This window comes from Podarcis bocagei (genome assembly GCF_964188305.1).
Source record: "Podarcis bocagei genome assembly, chromosome: 10".
In the NCBI taxonomy this organism is placed as follows: Eukaryota; Metazoa; Chordata; class Lepidosauria; order Squamata; family Lacertidae; genus Podarcis; species Podarcis bocagei.
The window spans coordinates 35,352,870-35,369,847 of NC_138135.1; the positions used below are offsets into that span (position 1 = coordinate 35,352,870).

General features: G+C 43.7%; 2 protein-coding genes across 3 annotated transcripts; one reads left to right on the forward strand and one right to left on the reverse strand.

Moving 5' to 3' along the window:
- Window positions 1-710: 710 nt before the first annotated feature.
- On the reverse strand, window positions 711-16,743 carry POLDIP3 (DNA polymerase delta interacting protein 3). Of its 2 annotated transcripts, none has more exons than XM_081209549.1 (9): window positions 16,577-16,743; window positions 13,951-14,323; window positions 13,550-13,624; window positions 11,214-11,309; window positions 9,332-9,514; window positions 8,834-8,911; window positions 7,162-7,291; window positions 3,245-3,311; window positions 711-2,721 (listed from the first exon to the last, which is right to left on the reverse strand). In XM_081209549.1, the coding sequence occupies exons 1-9, from the start codon at window positions 16,639-16,641 to the stop codon at window positions 2,547-2,549; spliced, it is 1,242 nt and encodes a 413-aa protein (XP_081065675.1). In that variant the 5' UTR covers window positions 16,642-16,743; the 3' UTR covers window positions 711-2,546. The 2 variants fall into 2 exon arrangements, with proteins under 2 accessions (XP_081065675.1, XP_081065674.1); XM_081209548.1 differs by having other exon boundaries at window positions 13,550-13,627; window positions 16,577-16,740.
- On the forward strand, window positions 3,816-7,126 carry LOC308596861 (putative CENPB DNA-binding domain-containing protein 1; the record flags this gene model as incomplete). Its single annotated transcript, XM_081212168.1, has 4 exons — window positions 3,816-4,121; window positions 4,765-4,832; window positions 4,999-5,579; window positions 7,094-7,126. Exons 3-4 carry the CDS (start codon window positions 5,025-5,027, stop codon window positions 7,124-7,126), a joined length of 588 nt encoding a protein of 195 aa, XP_081068294.1. The 5' UTR covers window positions 3,816-4,121; window positions 4,765-4,832; window positions 4,999-5,024.
- Window positions 16,744-16,978: the final 235 nt, after the last annotated feature.

A 16,978-nucleotide genomic window follows, 5' to 3' on the forward strand; every position in this document is an offset into this window, starting at 1 on the left:
CAGTTTGGGAACCTCTGAAGTAAACCTTGGCTTCCTCACATACTCTCCCAAGTAGTACAGCTGAACTCAAAAGATACGAAGTGGTGGTGGTGAAATTTCTACAGCTATCTTAATGAGTAATGAGAAGTCTTACCAGCTAAAAATATAGATGGAAAATCATATTGTCATTCAGTTTGCCCCTTTGCTATGCCTCAGAACCATTACATGTTTAAACCTTCACAAGTATTTTTATTAGATCAAAACAGCCTTGTAACATGTCTGTTTTTTTTAATGCTTTTCTATTTCATTTCTTCTTTTAACAGAGATGAGTGAGGATGTGGCAAACCTGTCAAAATGCCCTAGAAGTCTATAGTCAAACAAAACAGCTCCATAGAAGATGAAATAGCATTTTGTTTTTATGCCACATAATCCTATTTTCCTCAGACTATGCAATATTCTCTCATGACCTCTCAAACATTCCCTACAAAAAAAATATTCCTGCACATAAAGAACAGCATGTCAGGGAACTGGGTCTTCTTCCCTCCCATCTCCATGGGAGAGAATTCAAACATGGCAGCCCCCAGCAGCAGCCTTAAAAGACACAATCCACAGAAATCTTTATTATTTGATTCTGCTGACAGGCACCCCCAAAAGTGAAAAACCAACAGGATTAGTCAATAGACTAATCAGTTGATTTCCTTGCAATCCAAGAAGGCAGGGCAAAATACAGGTTCTGTATAACAAACGTTTATTCAGAAACATAATACATAATGTCCTCCAGCCCCAACCTTCCCTTCCCCTGTAACCAACTGCTAATGAAACACAGGTACAGGGAACAGCAGTTCTGCACAAAATATCAATTGTCGTTCATAAGCACATCTCCCCAGGAAGGGTGAAATTATGACCGGTCCAAATTAGTAATTCAGATTAAAAAAACCCATTGGGCGGCAAGTGCCTTCCATGTTGTGAAGGTTTACTGTGTGACATAACGTGTACCTGCTAAATGAAACTAAGAAACTACAGAACAAAGAGCAAAAGGAATGTAGAATCCACTGAGCACCAGGTTCTACAATGGAAGAAAGCAGGTATATTACACTGCAGGGTTTTAGCACAGATAAACAGCAATGCTCTCGTCTTGTAGCTGGAAGTATAAAAATGCAAGCCCCCATACAAGTATCTGCATGTTTATTTAGTATAAAACCAATGCAATTATTCTTAACCCTTGTCAGTTTTCCATTTTCACTGGACTAAATGGGTTGCTAGAAAAAGGAAGTCTTAGCAAAGACTGGCATGTCAGAGGAAATTCAGCATGGCCAAAAAACAAATCATCCTCATTTGCTATAGGCAACTCATTTTCCTGCTATCCCTGTTCTATGCCAAACCGATACGTAGATTCTCCTCTATATGAACCTCAAGAGACACCCACCATTTCCCAGTACAGAAAAATAAGCAACAGTGCTGTACAGTAGCAGCAGTCATGCCCAGAGTACTGAAAGATGCAACTCTTACAATTGACAATTCCATGAGAGAAGGCTGGATTTTTTTCCCTGACTATTACACTCGGGGATAAGGTAGTGTAGGGTAAAAACAGATGCCCTGTAGAAATAGTTCCTAGGGGGTTATCACTGGAGTTTATTTGGGTGTCATTAGCCTCCAAGAAAGGTGTAGGTGCTACAAAACATAGTGGTGCATCAGAATCTGTCAGGACTGAACAAATGAAGACCTCTATTCACTTCAGTGCTTCTAAAGCATCAGGCATGAGAAGTGATTGCTGAAGCCAGAAACACTTTCTTCTTGCCCAATACATAATTTCATAGTAAAAACACATTGTAAATGATACAAAGTGAAAGAAAGCCCATGCATTCTCACAAAGAGAGCATCTGTGAGACTTCCTGGACTGAAGAGTACACCAACACCAGGGCACATGCTTCTTTCTTTCAGTGCACTAGCAGATTATTACGACAAAAGAAGATGATGAAGTGTAAGATGCGCTATGTTCCTGTGCCTATACCTATTTGCATTGCCTTCACAGTCCCTTCCATTAGCTGCTGAACGAAGAGAACATTTGCTGCTGCTTCTCCTTCACAAATTTTACAATTTCAGAACAGCTAAAACCGCTACCAAATCCTGGCCTCTGCTACAGGCAGAGCTGAATTGAAAAGGAAATGCAGTCCATCATCAGTAAAAAGGAAAAAGGACTCTCATCTCTCACTCAAAGGGTGCAAGTGCCAAACAGATGCTACTCACATCCTTTGCTAGCTGCACTTTTCACTGGCTGGATACAGGTAGGGTGGTTGAAACAAAGGAAAAAGAGTTAAATGTTCTAAGCTTGGTGATATATCACTGGAGGAAGGGAAGATTATTCCATTAGAAATATGTGGACAAAAACTCCAACTATGAAAACAGAACACATACATTAGGGAGAACACTACTGTACAGGAAGGTAGCAATTGTAGAAAAACAAAGGTTTCAGCATGGTCAAACACAACATCAGTTGCGTTCCCACACTTGTCTCCCTATTTCCCACGCTCAACAAGCTTTCCAGTCCACTCCTTGCCTGCCACTCCTCAAAGTTTGATTTTGAACTCTGTAGGTTGCACAGAGGCGGAGGTCCCTGAGGATTTGAAGAGTGCTTTTAAGATGGTATCAGGATCCACTTCAGCTGGTGGATTTGAGGCGGTTCCTACACTTGTCCGACGTGGTTCCCCTTCCTTCTTCACTGAGGGGGTGTCACTCAATCGACTAGAGAGAACAAGAAGAGATACACTATTTAGCCTCACAACAGAACAAGTGTCAAGTCAAGCAGCAGAGCTAACTCTTTTCAGCAATTACCATCCATTGCCTGCATAGCTAGCTTAAGCCAAGTGTACTTTTGAGGATTTCAGATTAAGGTATAAAAAGTTATGGAAAGGGAAAAGAAGAACACAGAGAACCCCAGGGAGCTCCACCATCAATAGTTGTCGAATGGTGAAATGCAGATCAATTTACACTGCTGAACCAAAACTGTTGTTCTGATTATTAAGCAAGCAATTTCAGGCTGGGAGAACCCTACTGCCATATTTAGATGGAAGGACACCTGTTCATACAGATGATAATCTGAACAGCAGTGCTGGATATATAGGAAAATTAGTAAAAAAAGCTTTAATCTAAATATCAACAAACTCTTGTTTGGTATTTTGCTTGGGTACAAAAATTATATGGCACCTTCTGAAGGAGCAAAAATGTTACACCATAGTTTTATGAACACAAACCCATATGCACATACAGCAAGATAGGCTGGTCTGATGTGATGATATTCCCATTCATATGAAGGTTGCATTTCATCGGCTGGCCTGATGGAGAAGAACAAAGAAAACCAAGTATTAAACCTTAGGAAAGTGGTATAGGTTTCTTCACTGTGCATCCATTCTGCTCATTAAACAAGATCCCTGGATTTGAATGCACAGATTTGCCACCATTATACACAGTTTGAGTCTAAGCTTCTCTATTCTGAGATACATTATTATTATTATTAATTAAATTTCTATACTGCCCTGCATCTGCAGAACTCAGGGCAGTCACAGCATAAAAATACAAGATAAAAACACAAAATACATAATAAAAATAAGGACAAAATGAACCAATATCCCTCCTCATGTCAATACCCTAACTACTTATCCAAACTCTGAAATAGCAAAGTTTCTGCAGTCTCTCAAGAGCATTAATTCTCACAAACTTGGTATCACTGTATATCCAGTTGGTGTAGGGGCAAGTTATCATCTATGTGCCTGCAATATCACTCTCACTCCAATATGAGCAAATTTTGTGTCTTCTAAACGCCTGATACAATAATACAGTGGTGCCCCGCAAGACGAATGCCTCGCAATACGAAAAACTTGCTAGACGAAAGGGTTTTGCGGTTTTTGAGCTGCTTCGCAAGACGAATTTCCCTATGGGCTTGCTTCGCAAGATGAAAACGTCTTGCAAGTTTGTTTCCTTTTTCTTAAAACCGTTAATATCCAGGGTGCATTGCTTGAAGAGGTGCAGTTGCGACTTGACTTCGAGGAGCAACTCATAGCACGCGGTGTGGTAGCCTTTTTTGAGGTTTTTGAAGACTTTGCTGATTTTTGAAGCTTTTCCAAAACTTCTTTTGCAGCCATTTGGTAAGTTAAACTTTTAAAACTTTTTTGGGGATTTTTGGATTTTGGGTTGGGGTGTTTGGAATTCAAGGACTTGGTGTTGGGGAGGGGTTTGCAAGAATCTGGAGGCTTGTGTGGTTTTTTTCTGCATTTTTATGATTTTTTTGTGACCATTGGGCCACTCTGCTGTTTTTTTTTTAAAAAAAATCTGGGTTTGAATTTCTGTGTGGTGGGTGGCTGGGGGAACAGTTGAGGAGGGGTTTGCAAGAATCTGGGAGCTTGTGTGGGTTTTTTTGAATTTTTATGATTTTCTGTGACCATTGGGCCATGTTGTTGTTTTTTTAAAAAAATTCTGGGTTTGAATTTCTGTGTGGTGGCTGGCTGGGGGAACAGTTGGGGAGGGGTTTGCAAGAATCTGGGAGCTTGTGTGGTTTTTTCCTGCATTTTTATGATTTTCTGTGACCATTGGGCCATGTTGTTTTTTTCAAAAAAAAATCTGGGTTTGAATTTCTGTGCGGTGGGTGGCTGGGGGAACAGTTGGGGAGGGGTTTGCAACAGTTGGGGAGGGGTTTGCAATTTCTGTGTGGTGGGTGGGTGGCTGGGGGAACAGTTGAGGTTTTTGAAGACTTTGGTGATTTTTGAAGCTTTTCCAAAACTTCTTTTGCAGCCATTTGAGGTTTTAGAAGACTTTGGTGATTTTTGAAGCTTTTCCAAAACTTCTTTTGCAGCCCTTTGGTAAGTTAAACTTTCAAAACTTTTTTGGGGGTTTTTGGATTTTGGGTTGGGTGTTTGGAATTCAAGGACTTGGTTCTGGGTTTGAATTTCTGTGTGGTGGGTGGTTGGGTGCTTTTGAATTTTTTGGATTTGAAGCACTGATTCTTTTTTTTTTTTTTTTTTTGAGTTTGCGAAGGTAGGAGCTGTGCTGCCATGGGACCCAAGAAGACTGCTGCTGCAGAGGCCGGCGAGAGGAAGAAGGAGAAGGTGACGCTGGAAATGAAGAAGGAGATCATCCGGAAGCACGACGGTGGAATGCGTGTGACAGACCTCGCCAGGGAGTACGGGAGGAATCCATCGACCATCGGGACCATCCTGAAGATGAGGGAGAAGATCCTTGCGACTGATGCAGCCAAGGGAGTCACCAGGATCGTGAAGAACTGCCCAGCTGTTCTGGAGGAGGTCGAGAAGTTGCTGCTCATCTGGTTAGAAGAGAAGCAGCGTGCAGGGGACACAGTGACTGAGGCCGTCATTTGTGAGAAGGCCAAGGCCTTGCACACAGACCTCGTCTGGGAACAGCCAGGAACCTCAGGCGAGCCAGAAGTCTTCAAGGCAAGCAGAGGTTGGTTTGACCGGTTCAAGGCAAGATCTGGAATCCACAGCGTGGTCAGGCATGGAGAGGCTGCCAGTTCTGATGTTCCTGTGGCTAAAGACCATGCAGCGGAGTTCCTGGAGGCTGTGAAGATGGAGGGCTACGTTCCACAGCAGGTCTTCAACTGCGACGAGACCGAGCTGTTTTGGAAGAGGATGCCCAAAAGGACTTTCATCACTCAGGAGGAGTCCAGGCTGCCTGGCCACAAGCCCATGAAGGACCGTCTGACCCTGCTCTTCTGTGCCAATGCAAGCGGCGACCTGAAGATCAAGCCCCTGCTGGTGTACCACTTGGAGAACCCACGGGCCTTCAAGAAACACAAGGTCAACAAGGAGCGGCTGAGTGTCATGTGGCGATCCAACAGTAAGGCTTGGGTCACACGTGTGCTGTTTGTGGACTGGATCAATCTTACTTTTGGCCCTGCTGTCAAACAGTACCTGCTGGACAACGACCTGCCGCTGAAGGCTTTGCTTCTGATGGACAATGCTCCTGCTCATCCTAAAGGCCTTGAGTTGGACTTGTTGGAGGAGTTCAGCTTCATCAGAATCATGTTCCTGCCACCTAACACCACGCCACTGCTCCAGCTGATGGATCAGCAGGTCATCGCCAATTTAAAAAAACTCTACACCAAGGAGCTTTTCAGGCGATGCTTCGAGGTGACTGATTGCACCACCATCACCCTGCGGGAATTCTGGAAGGACCACTTCGACATCGTCACCTGCTTGAAGATGATCACCACAGCCTGGAACGGGATCAGCCAGAGAAATTTGAATTGCGCTTGGCGCAGCCTGTGGCCGGACTGTGTGGCACCAAGTGACTCTGATGCACCAGAGTCAACAGTGGTGCAGGACATTGTTGCCTTGGGGAGGACCATGAGCCTGGAGGTCACAGAGGAGGACATCAGCGAGCTGGTGGAGGAGCACGACCACGAGCTGACCACCCAGGAGCTGGTCAAACTGCAGGCAGAGGCTGCGCAGGAGCAGGCCTCGCTGGAAGAGGAGGAAGCAACTGAGGAACGGCTGTCCTCCAAAGAACTGAGGGACATTTGCCTGAAGTGGAAGGATGTGCAGGCTTTTGCACAGCAGCACTACCCTGACAAGCACGTGGCACATGACCTTGTGAACACTTTTGATATGAGGGTCATGTCGCCTTTCAGGGAGGTGCTGAAAAGGCGGATGAAGCAGCAGACCATGGACAGGTTCTTCAGCAAGAAGCAAAGAGTGGAAGAGGAACCTTCTTCGAGTTGTCCCCCAGAGTCTTAGAAAATGTACTGTACACTTTGTTGATTTTTAAATGTTTTTCTGTCATGTTTAGAAACTTAATTTATTGTTCCTTCAATTTTTGAACTGCTCTTTACAGTATGTGTGACTTTAAAGAGCACTTAATAAACTCTTGTTGAACCAAAATTGGCTTTGTTTGGACTTTTTTTGACCATAGGAACGCATTAATTGAATTTCAATGCATTCCTATGGGATTTCGTGCTTCGTAAGACGAAAAATTCGCTAGACGAAAAAACTCGCGGAACGAATTAATTTCGTCTTGCGAGGCACCACTGTAGTCTAAGAACTGCTCAGCCCCTCATGGCAGTCATTAACAATTAATTAATAATTTCCTGACTTCTTACACACAGAAGAAGTACCATCTGAGATCTTCAGGGAAGTAAAATGTTTCTGCGTTCTACACGAGGCTCACACTCACCATCCAAGCATCTGTTGTTGTATTTCTTATATGCAGTAATGGCATCTTCCTTTTTCACAAACACCACCTCAGCCATTCCGGGGTGCACTAAACGGGCTCGCTTTAGGGCACCACACACACAGAACAACTCCTGAGGAAAGAGCAAAGTACAGTATAGTTTTATTTAACTCAGCTCATCTTTGCTACTGCGTCAGTGATTGTAAGCATTTCTTGTTAGTGTGGAATTTAGTGTGGAAGTCAAGGCCACAGCTGCCACCTCTGATATTTGAACACTCACAGATTAAGAACATAGAGGTTGCCTTGCTGGAGCACACAGAGGAACACTTAGTCCAGCCTTCTGTTTCCAACAACAGTCAGATAAATATATTTAGGTCAGGGATGGGAAACCACTTTTTGGCCACAGGACCAGTTCAAATTGTGGCTGACCCTCCATCTGCTACAATTGACCAATAACCCAGGCTTCTCTCTTGTCAATCATCTGATGTCATTTGTCAGGTGGCTCTGACGCTGGTGAAAGCAGTGTGGCTTGCATGCAGATCCAATCTGAACAGTGTTGAACACAAACAGCACTTGCAAAGGAACATTGGGAGCATACTCCCAGGCTCCTGATTATTCCTTTGCAGCGGGTGCTTTGTTTGTATGATATCAGCTGAGTGACATATGGTTGTGGCTGGGGAAGAACAGCAGAGCAGACCAAATTGGGAGGCTGAGTGGACCTAGTTAAGTCTGCGGGCCAGAGGCCCCTCCCTCACCCCCACCCCAAAACCCATGTTTTAGGTAATAAACTCGGAATCAGAATATGAAGGTACTTTATTACCCAACAGATAGTATAAATTGAGGTTCGATGTAGCTATCCACAATTAGAGCCACGTTCCACAACTATGTCTGCTCCTTTTTAAAAGCCGCATGATCTAATCATCACATCTTATGAGAGTGAATGCCTAAAGTTTCTCATGCATTACATGAAGAAGTCCTTGCATTCCTAACGTCCCATATATCCTCAGAAAACTACATGTAGAGCAAGGATGTCCAACCAGTAGACTGGTAGATCCCTGGCAGATTGCGGGATCCTTATTGTGTACCGAAAGTTACAGGGGGAAAGCTCAACAACTGTGGCCAATCCTCCCACCCCACACACGCTCCTCCTCCCTCCAATGACAATGGGTAGATCACTGCCAGTTTTTTAATACTGGGATCGCAGTCTCTTGGGAGTTGGACATGCCTGATGTAGAGCAACAGAACATCCAGTTTATCTAAAGCTACACTGGGATCATTTCCCCCACACCAAAAGTCAGAGGGAATGTGACAGTAAACCTGGCGTCAGAGCGCTGCCTGCAAACTGTTCTGGATTTCACAAACTTTGGAAACTTTCCTACTGTGTGAAGAACACAATGGAGCCTGCCAGGACTTCATTCAGGAGAGTAATTCTGGAACACACAGGGGTGGCTCTCCTCAAAGTCGTTAGATTGCTCTCAAGTCAATTAATTTTTCTGAAGATATTTAGGCGTCTTGGAGCTTTTGCAGACATCTACCTAGCTCCTTAATGCTACCACCTAAGATTCTCCAGGCTCTTCCAAGAAAGCACACATTCCATTTTACTTTATAAACATTGGGTAGAACACGGATAGAAGACACAAGCAAATCCCTGATTTCAACAATATACAGTACTCACAACAATATCCTCTTCAGTGACTCGAGGGTGCAGATTATTCACAGTCATTTTAGTGCCTTCTAATGGACTGAAGGCCGGCTGCCAAGAAACAGACAAATGTGTCACGTGCATATAGTCTGGGATTGGGGGCCGGGGAGATAGATCAAAGTAAACGGGGCTTTGAGGAAGTGGGGGGAAAACAAGGGTAAGATTCAGCAAAATCCAGCCTTCAAAATTTAATTTCTACTGTTTTTGGTAGATTCTGTTAATCTCTGAGAATATTTCAACAAGAAATTATATATGACAAATGTCTGCACAGCAAGCATGAGAAGCAAATGGGTTTCAGATTCTACCAGTTCTTCAAGTTACCATGTCCAATTCCACCGTTTTCTCTGGAAGAAGGAAATAATTTTCCCCCATTCAGCTGCAATTGAACAGGGTTTGTTCTTCTTCTTGTTATGAAAATCCAGAATAGGAAGCTGTAGCGGCCACAAAAAGATATTTGTGTCCTTGACTCACCTCAACTGGTGGTGGCTCTTTGGGGGGTTCTTCCTTGGTCACCAAGGTTCGGGACATGTTTGTCAGGGCCTTTGTCCGGATGGGGGACGGTGGAGCTGTGGGGGCCGTATAGGCATCATTCTGCACAACTTTCGTGAGGGGGACTGTCTTTGACAGAGAGAACTTGTTGCCACTGAGTCCAGCCTACGTAAATGGAGAACACAAATCCCTGAATACTGCAAGTGCAAGAAGCAGAACTAATTCCTCCTCCTCTAAGCAGCAGCTACCCAGCAAGATTTCCCATTCCATAAAGATTTAACCTTAGAAATAAAGCCAACGTGACATAGAGAAGACTATTCAGTCCCTGAAGTCAGCTAATGCATTCAAAAATTCCTTTTAGTATTTGTGCACACTGGTTAATTGTTGCGGGTTAGAAATGCTTGAATTATCAAGTATTGAAAACAGATTTCACATTTTGTGTAAAGACAGTACATTCCATTATTAACTTTTAGCTATTTTACAAGTTAGGAAAACTCCCCCCATCCCACCTTATCCTTGCACAACTACTTTTGATCAATCAAGTCAAACTAATTAGGTTGTTAGTTTGGGAAAATAAGGATCTGTACTGAGACCCTTAACGAAGCTTTTATTAGTTGTCTGGAAAAGAAGAGAAATTGTGATATAGTAAAATCATAACGTATGCAAGAAGAGTTTAAGACGAGAAGGATAAACTAACAGAGTATTTATGCATGTTTATCTGGAAAGAAGTCTCACTGCATTCAATGGATTTTACTTCAAGTAAGTGGACATAAGCTATAGAACTTTGGAAGAATATTTCAAAAACTAGGTGCCTAGGGTCTAAAAATGGCAGAAACCACCCAGAGTTTTAAGGTAGTTACTACAATCTTGGGAAAATGTGAGATAATGTGCTGAAAGTATCATCTTTATTTGGTACTTTACTCATAAAGAAAATCAGAATACCATACCCCTTAACATCACAGCATAAATTCATTCTGGATTGATGCAAACAATTTTAGTTGTCCATTTCAAAGGTGTTTTTTTAAAAAAAACAAACACCAAATACCTAAATGGACAAAGATTATCCAGAATATCAAATTTAGGTTGCAATCCAGGTTCTGTTTCCACCAGAATAATCCTATTAATCCCAGTGACACAGTTCCAATGTCTAGGGTGTTTTGGAGGTTTAGCTTAGGACAAGAGTAAGGGCACATGATCAGCCCGACTACAGATAGTGTAAATAAAATATTCTTTATCTTTCTTTCATAAAATAAAGTCCCTATGTAAGACAGGCAATGCATTTAGCCTACAGAGCTCTCTGCCATGAAATGCTTTGAAAATGATTAGTATGAATGAGTCTTTCTGATTAGAAAAAGTCAAATGACGCAACACAGTTTCAGTTACTGGTTTGCCTGAGCAAAGAGAACAGACTAACTGCAGACTCAAGAGCAGGAGAACGAGCAAGTTTGTTTTTGCCAGTAGTGCAGGCTATTGCCACTCTCTTTGGTACAGGTGAAAGCAGCCGCTCGGGGGCCGTTGGAGCTCTACAGAGCCCCATTCCCATGGGGGAAAGTGGACATGGGCCACCTATTGGCAGTGGAGAAAGAAACCCTTTTTCTCCCTAACTTCCCATCTCTTTTCTTTCTCTGCACCTTGCACAGAAACAGAGTAGACTGCTGGGATGGAAACAGAGATCTATTCCTCCACAATAGCTCACTTTATGGGGCATGGGCTGGATGGCGATCTGTTAAAAGAATGCAAGAATACCATAAACCTGGAACCATTAAGTCCAGCCAATGCAAGCGCAGAGCACATGCAAAAAAACCAAAGTACATGTCCACTGGGAAGTAGAGGGAGTGGAGAAGCTAACGAGACAGACCCTTACCGCACTGTGCAGAAAGCTGTTTGTGGTAGTGATCTTCATTTGCTTATTAGGAAGGGGAGATACAGTTTCTTCATCATCTTCTACATCATACGGAGACTAAAAAGAAACAAAAAACCACACATATAAATGCAAGTGGTTGATTTGATGTTTCTGGTTGCTGATGTAATACAGGTACAGTGGTGCCTCAGAAGACGAAATTAATTCGTTCCGCAAGTTTTTTCTTCTTGCGAGTTTTTCGTCTTGCGAAGCACGGTTTCCCATAGGAATGCATTGAAAATCAATCAATGCGTTCCTATGGAGACCGTCCGGGGACAGAGGGGAAGCGCCGCGCGCCTTCCCCTCTGTCCCCGGACCTGTTTTAAAGCAAGGGAAGGGGCAGCGGGAGAATCGCTTCTCCCCGTTGCCGCCCCTTGGTTCAAAAGGGGTCCGGGGAGAGAGGGGAAGACGCGCTGCACTTCCCCACTATCCCCGGAGCTTGCGGGGCAAGCTTTGTTTTGCGAAGCAAGCCCATAGGGAAATGCGTCTTGCGAAGCGGCTAAGAAAACGAAAAACTCCTTCGTCTAGCGAGTTTTTCGTCTTCCGAGGCGTTCGTCTTGCAGGGTACCACTGTATTCTAAAGAGTCTAGACTAATGCACTTAAACAGTTCTATAAATGTTTACTAATAGGTTTTTCTGAATATATGCCTCAGCAAATACATGTATGTAGCCACTCTGATTTGCTGCATCTTAATACCAGGACATGAAAATAAAAAGGACTTTTAAGTAGCATTCATAGAACTGTAAAGTTAGAAGGCATCATCAGGGTCATCTAGTCCAACCCCCTGCAATACAGGAACCTCAGGCTGTTCAATTCAACTCAAATTTGAAGACTCAATCTAAACATGATATTAAATGCACCTTTGCATTTAACATGCACAATTTCTAAAATGCAAATATCCATGTGCAGATGTGGGTGAGGATCAGGATTGTGGCATGAGGGGGAATGTAACCTTTTCTTCCCTGCTACAATTTGCATTGTGCAGAAAGTTCCCACAGGAGTCAGTGGGACCTTACTCCTGATGTAAACAGCAGCTTGAAAAGTGGGAATTTCCTCAAGATCACAGTGTGGGATGGGTTAAATACCCCACCCATCACAATCTATTACTGCATCCCTCCCAATTAGTGGCAATTAGCATTTTTTTAAAATAAAAAATACCTTCCAGTAGCACCTTAAAGACCAACTAAGTTAGTTCTTAGTATGAGCTTTCGTGTGCATGCACACTTCTTCAGATACACACATGCACACGAAAGCTCATACCAAGAACTAACTTAGTTGGTCTTTAAGGTGCTACTGGAAGGAATTTTTTATTTTGACTATGGCAGACCAACACGGCTACCTATCTGTAACTGGAACCATGGAAGGCACCACATTTTTTTAAAGTACATTACATGCAGGCACACATTTGCCATAAATTTCAGTTTGGCCCAGAGTCTCTTCAATCCCTCTCAGCACTAATCTGCCCATCAATTTTGTAACATGAAGGATTAGCCAACGGCAGACAGAGCAAACAGGATTTCTTTCCTGTGCAAGTGTACTGTGATAATACAAGATTGTCCAATAACATCAAAATAGGTAGACATAGAGGTCAGAAGTTAAAAATGATATTGCCTAAGTACTGAAAGTATTGTAGTAAGCGAGTACAAGAATGTAGGGGTAAGAGCCAAAGGCACCACAAATCTACTTTGTGAATTGTCACTGCAAGATACAGTGGTGCCTCGCAAGACGAAAAGAATCCATTCTGTGATTCTCTTCGTCTAGCGGTTTTTTCGTCTTGCGAAGCAAGCCCATTGAAGGATTAGCGGATTAGCGCTATTAGCGGCTTTTAGCGGCTTATCTGCTGATCGGATCAGCTGATAAGCGGCTTAGAAAAAGGGGGGGAGGGAAAAACCAGCAGGAACTCGCAAGACATTGTCGTCTTGCGAAGCAAGCCCATAGGAAATTTGTTTTGCGAAGCACCTCCAAAACGGAAAACTCTTTCGTCTAGCGAGTTTTCCGTCTTGCGAGGCATTCGTCTTGCGGGGCACCACTGTACTACACATATGGGAAACTGTGAGTTGCATGAATGAAATGGATGCAGATAACACTCTCAGCCTGTAGGCTGTGAACATATTACATAAGGCAAGTAAAACCTTTAAATTAATTTATAATGCCAGTCTCCAAAATCAAACATAAAATCACTTCAGGGTGTTTCACTGGAAGTAAGTGAAATAAATGAAATAAATATTAAACACATATTCAAAGATTATTAGATTTTACAACAATTGACAACTCCACTCTGTTACTGAATGGCACACACCTGTTTGTTTGTGTGATTGTTCACAATGTTGACCTTCATGCATGCAGGATGAGTGTGCAATGGAGTTGCAGCCTTCTGCTGTGATGGGGAGAGAAAGACACATCATTAACACCTAAAGATTTCAGTGAAATCCCTTGTTTCATCATGATGGCATACTCAAAGCTTAAAGCAGGAACTCAGATCTCTACTTTTAATTATCAGATTATGAAACAAAGCAGACTTTCAGAACTCAGATTCATGGATTTCGTTTTCTGTATTACACATGCGATATAATGCCACATTAATGCTTTCCCCAACTGTTTCCCTTGAAATACATGCAACTTGTGCTCTAGGAGCTGCCAACACATAGGATAGTACTGGAGAGACAGCAATAGACTGTAGAGATATTGACTATAACCTACCTGAATTGTTTTTGTGATCTTCATGGCAGGGGCCACCGTTTCCACAGCAGCTTTCACAATGGCTGCACTAGGAGTGCTTCTTTTCAGACTGATCTTCTCTCTGGCATCAACAACTTTGGTCACTTGCTGCTTTCGGGAATTCAGCATTTCCCGGGCGTCTTGCACTTTTCCTTGGATTTTAAACCTGGCATCTTTCTGAAGCAGTTTCTCCCGGGCATCTTTCACGCCAATTTTGTGTCGGGCGTCAGTAAGGCCAATCTTCTGTCGTGCATCAAATGTCCTCTGGAAACCAACACTTGGTGCTGATCTGCTTAGAAAAGTTTGTTGAACTCCAATTCGAGGTCTACCACCAAATAATGGCCTTGTGTTCAGCCTGGAACAGAAATGTCATGTGTTAAAAACAAACAAACTGTTGCATTTTAAGAAGTTAAGCTGCAATGTGTGCAGAGGAGGGTGACCGAGATGATAAAGGGTCCAGAAACCAAGCCTTATGAGGAATGATTGAGGGTATTGAGTATGTTTAGCCTGGTAAAGAGGGGACTGAGAGGAGATATGATAGCCATCTTCCAATATTTAAAGGCTGGAGCAGTTTTCTCCTGCTCTGGAGGCTAGCACCCAAACCAATGGATTCACATTCCGAGTAAACATGGATTCCGACTAAACATCAGGAAGAACTTTCTGATAGTAAGAGATATTCAACAGTGGAACAGACTCCCATGAGAGATGGTGGACTCTCCTTCCTTGGAGGTTTTTAAGCAGAGGTTGGATGGCCACCTGTAATTTATGATCTAGCTGAGATTCCTGCATTGCAGGGGGTTGGACAAGATGACCCTTGAGGTCCCTTCCAACTTCATAGTTCTACGATTCTATGATCTAACACAACAGTTCCACCAAGTGACAGAAGAGGCCAAATTGAAGGTTCAGAGATTTTAAAATCTGAACTGCAAGAGAAGGCTGGAGCTGGTGAAAGAAAAGAGAAGACACTAATACCTGTGAAAAGGCCAACAATGGAATCCAGTGTTATTATACAAGTTGACTGACAAGGATAATCCAATATACGTACATTCCTTTGGAAAATAATTAATATTTAACAGAGATAGAATTGCTTGCCCCTCATAGCTTTCAAAATTTGAAATTCATATTTCAATCATAGATCTGTGTTTGTGAAGAATGCATGTACTACACCAAAATTTTGGGATATTGTTAAAATGGGTTGAAATGGGATATATATATATATATATATATATATATATATGCTTTCGTAGATTTTCACGGGTACAGGAATGCAGGTTTTGGTGTCTTCGGGTGTCTTCCCGTGTAAGAGTTGGGGTGTCTAGGCGAAACGTCGCCTAGACACCCCAACTCTTACACGGGAAGACACCCGAAGACACCAAAACCTGCATATATATATATATATAAACAGGGAATTTAAGAGATCTAGTCAGCTTACCAAGCAACGTTTCAATTACAATAGAACATCCTGATATTAAATGGAAAACATGCTTTTATAGGAGGGGAAAGGGGCAAATCAGAATTAATTCTTAACTATATTTCAAAGAACATGTTGGCTGGTTTTTTGCTTCTCTGTTTAACACATTTCACTCAAACTGGTGGACACTGTCTAAGAATCAGAATGAAAGGTGAGTGCCGCCTGTTCCCTTGGGAGTGTGGACGCCTGATTTGAGATCTTTTTTTTCTTTTTAGCCTTAGCAGAGCTAGCTAAAAATCTAATGGTGGCCTTTGGCAGCAACATTGTAAAGATGTGACCTCTTCACTGCAGATAAGCAAAGATGTTAAGTTATTTATCTAAATGCTCTCTAGTGAGACATATTTCTCTGCGATATTACTTAAGCAACATTTCCCCTGATAAAGCATTCCCTCTATTTCGTGGATTTAACTTGCATTATCCAGTAGTGAATTCAACTGAAGGCACAACAGACCATCCTCTTCAGGAACGGCTCAATCTTACAATGAATAGAACAATTGTTTATGGAGGCTGTAGATCGCCTTGCATGTCAAAGGAAGTGTAAAAGTAGCAAAAAAAGAGGAGAGTTCAGGAACAGAAACATTGGCAGTATGAAAAGCAAAGGCCATTAATTTTGTATGATGCACAAGGTGATGAAGCAGGGCCGGCCCAATGCACAAAGCTACCCCCAAAGTCTCTACAATCAGTTACTGGTTGTATGCCATAGTGCACAGTTTGTCACCCCGAAACAAATACTGTCCCATCTCAGCACACAAGATGCCCCACTTGGAAGGCACAAAATGTTTTGGGCCGCCCTTAGGGACAAAGCGCCAGAATCAGTACAATGAAGGCGCCGAGAGACCTGCGGAAGGAGGGTGCTGCCCCCTCTCCACGCAGACCCAGGTCTATGGGGCGAAACACACACACTCGGCCTCGGACACCTCACTGCCGAGAACGGCCAAGCAGAACCGAACGCTCCAGTGGGCGGTGACTGACAGGAGAGCGCGCCAATCGGAGCACCGAGTGCACATCCCCAGCCGGATCCTGCCGGAGCAGAGCACGGATCCCGCCTCCGGGCAGCGACGTGGGGGGGAAGGGAACCCTCGCGGGTAAGGGGGGGGCTCTCCGCCCTCCGCCCGCTAGGCTCCTTCCACGGCTCACCTCCCCTTCGTGTTCACACTGACGCCGCGTTTCCGGATCAGCTCGTCCAGAGACAAGTCCGCCATGTTGTCGCTAGGCCCCGAGACAAGTCGCTGCGACCGAAGCCCGGACGTGAGAGCCAACTACTTCCGGTGTCGCCGCGCCCTCTCCCTCCGCAACCTCCCACCTCTCCTTCGCCCTGGAAGTGGATCTTCTCGTGACGCTGGCGAAGGACTTCGCGAGGGCTTAGATTCCCATAATCCCTCGCAGCCCGAGTGTTCATTTGCATGCGCTCCGGTGGCCGCGCGAGGGGTTGTTTTTGCACCCGCTAGGGGGGATTTCGTCTTTGTTTCACGAATTGCACCCCGGATAAGGGAAGGTCAGGCTGCGCTTCGCGACTGGTGTGGTCCCGGGGCTTCGCTG

Bases quoted from the DNA above. Each gene is read 5' to 3' on its own strand.
- POLDIP3 (XM_081209548.1), bottom strand. From the start codon at position 16,641: ATGGCGGACTTGTCTCTGGACGAGCTGATCCGGAAACGCGGCGTCAGT. The intron at 9,515-11,213 runs GTAAGGGTCTGT...CCATTTACGTAG, and splicing joins ACAGCTTTCTGCACAGTGCG to GCTGGACTCAGTGGCAACAA. The intron at 7,292-8,833 runs GTGAGTACTGTA...CTCTTTCCTCAG, and splicing joins TCACTGAAGAGGATATTGTT to GAGTTGTTCTGTGTGTGTGG.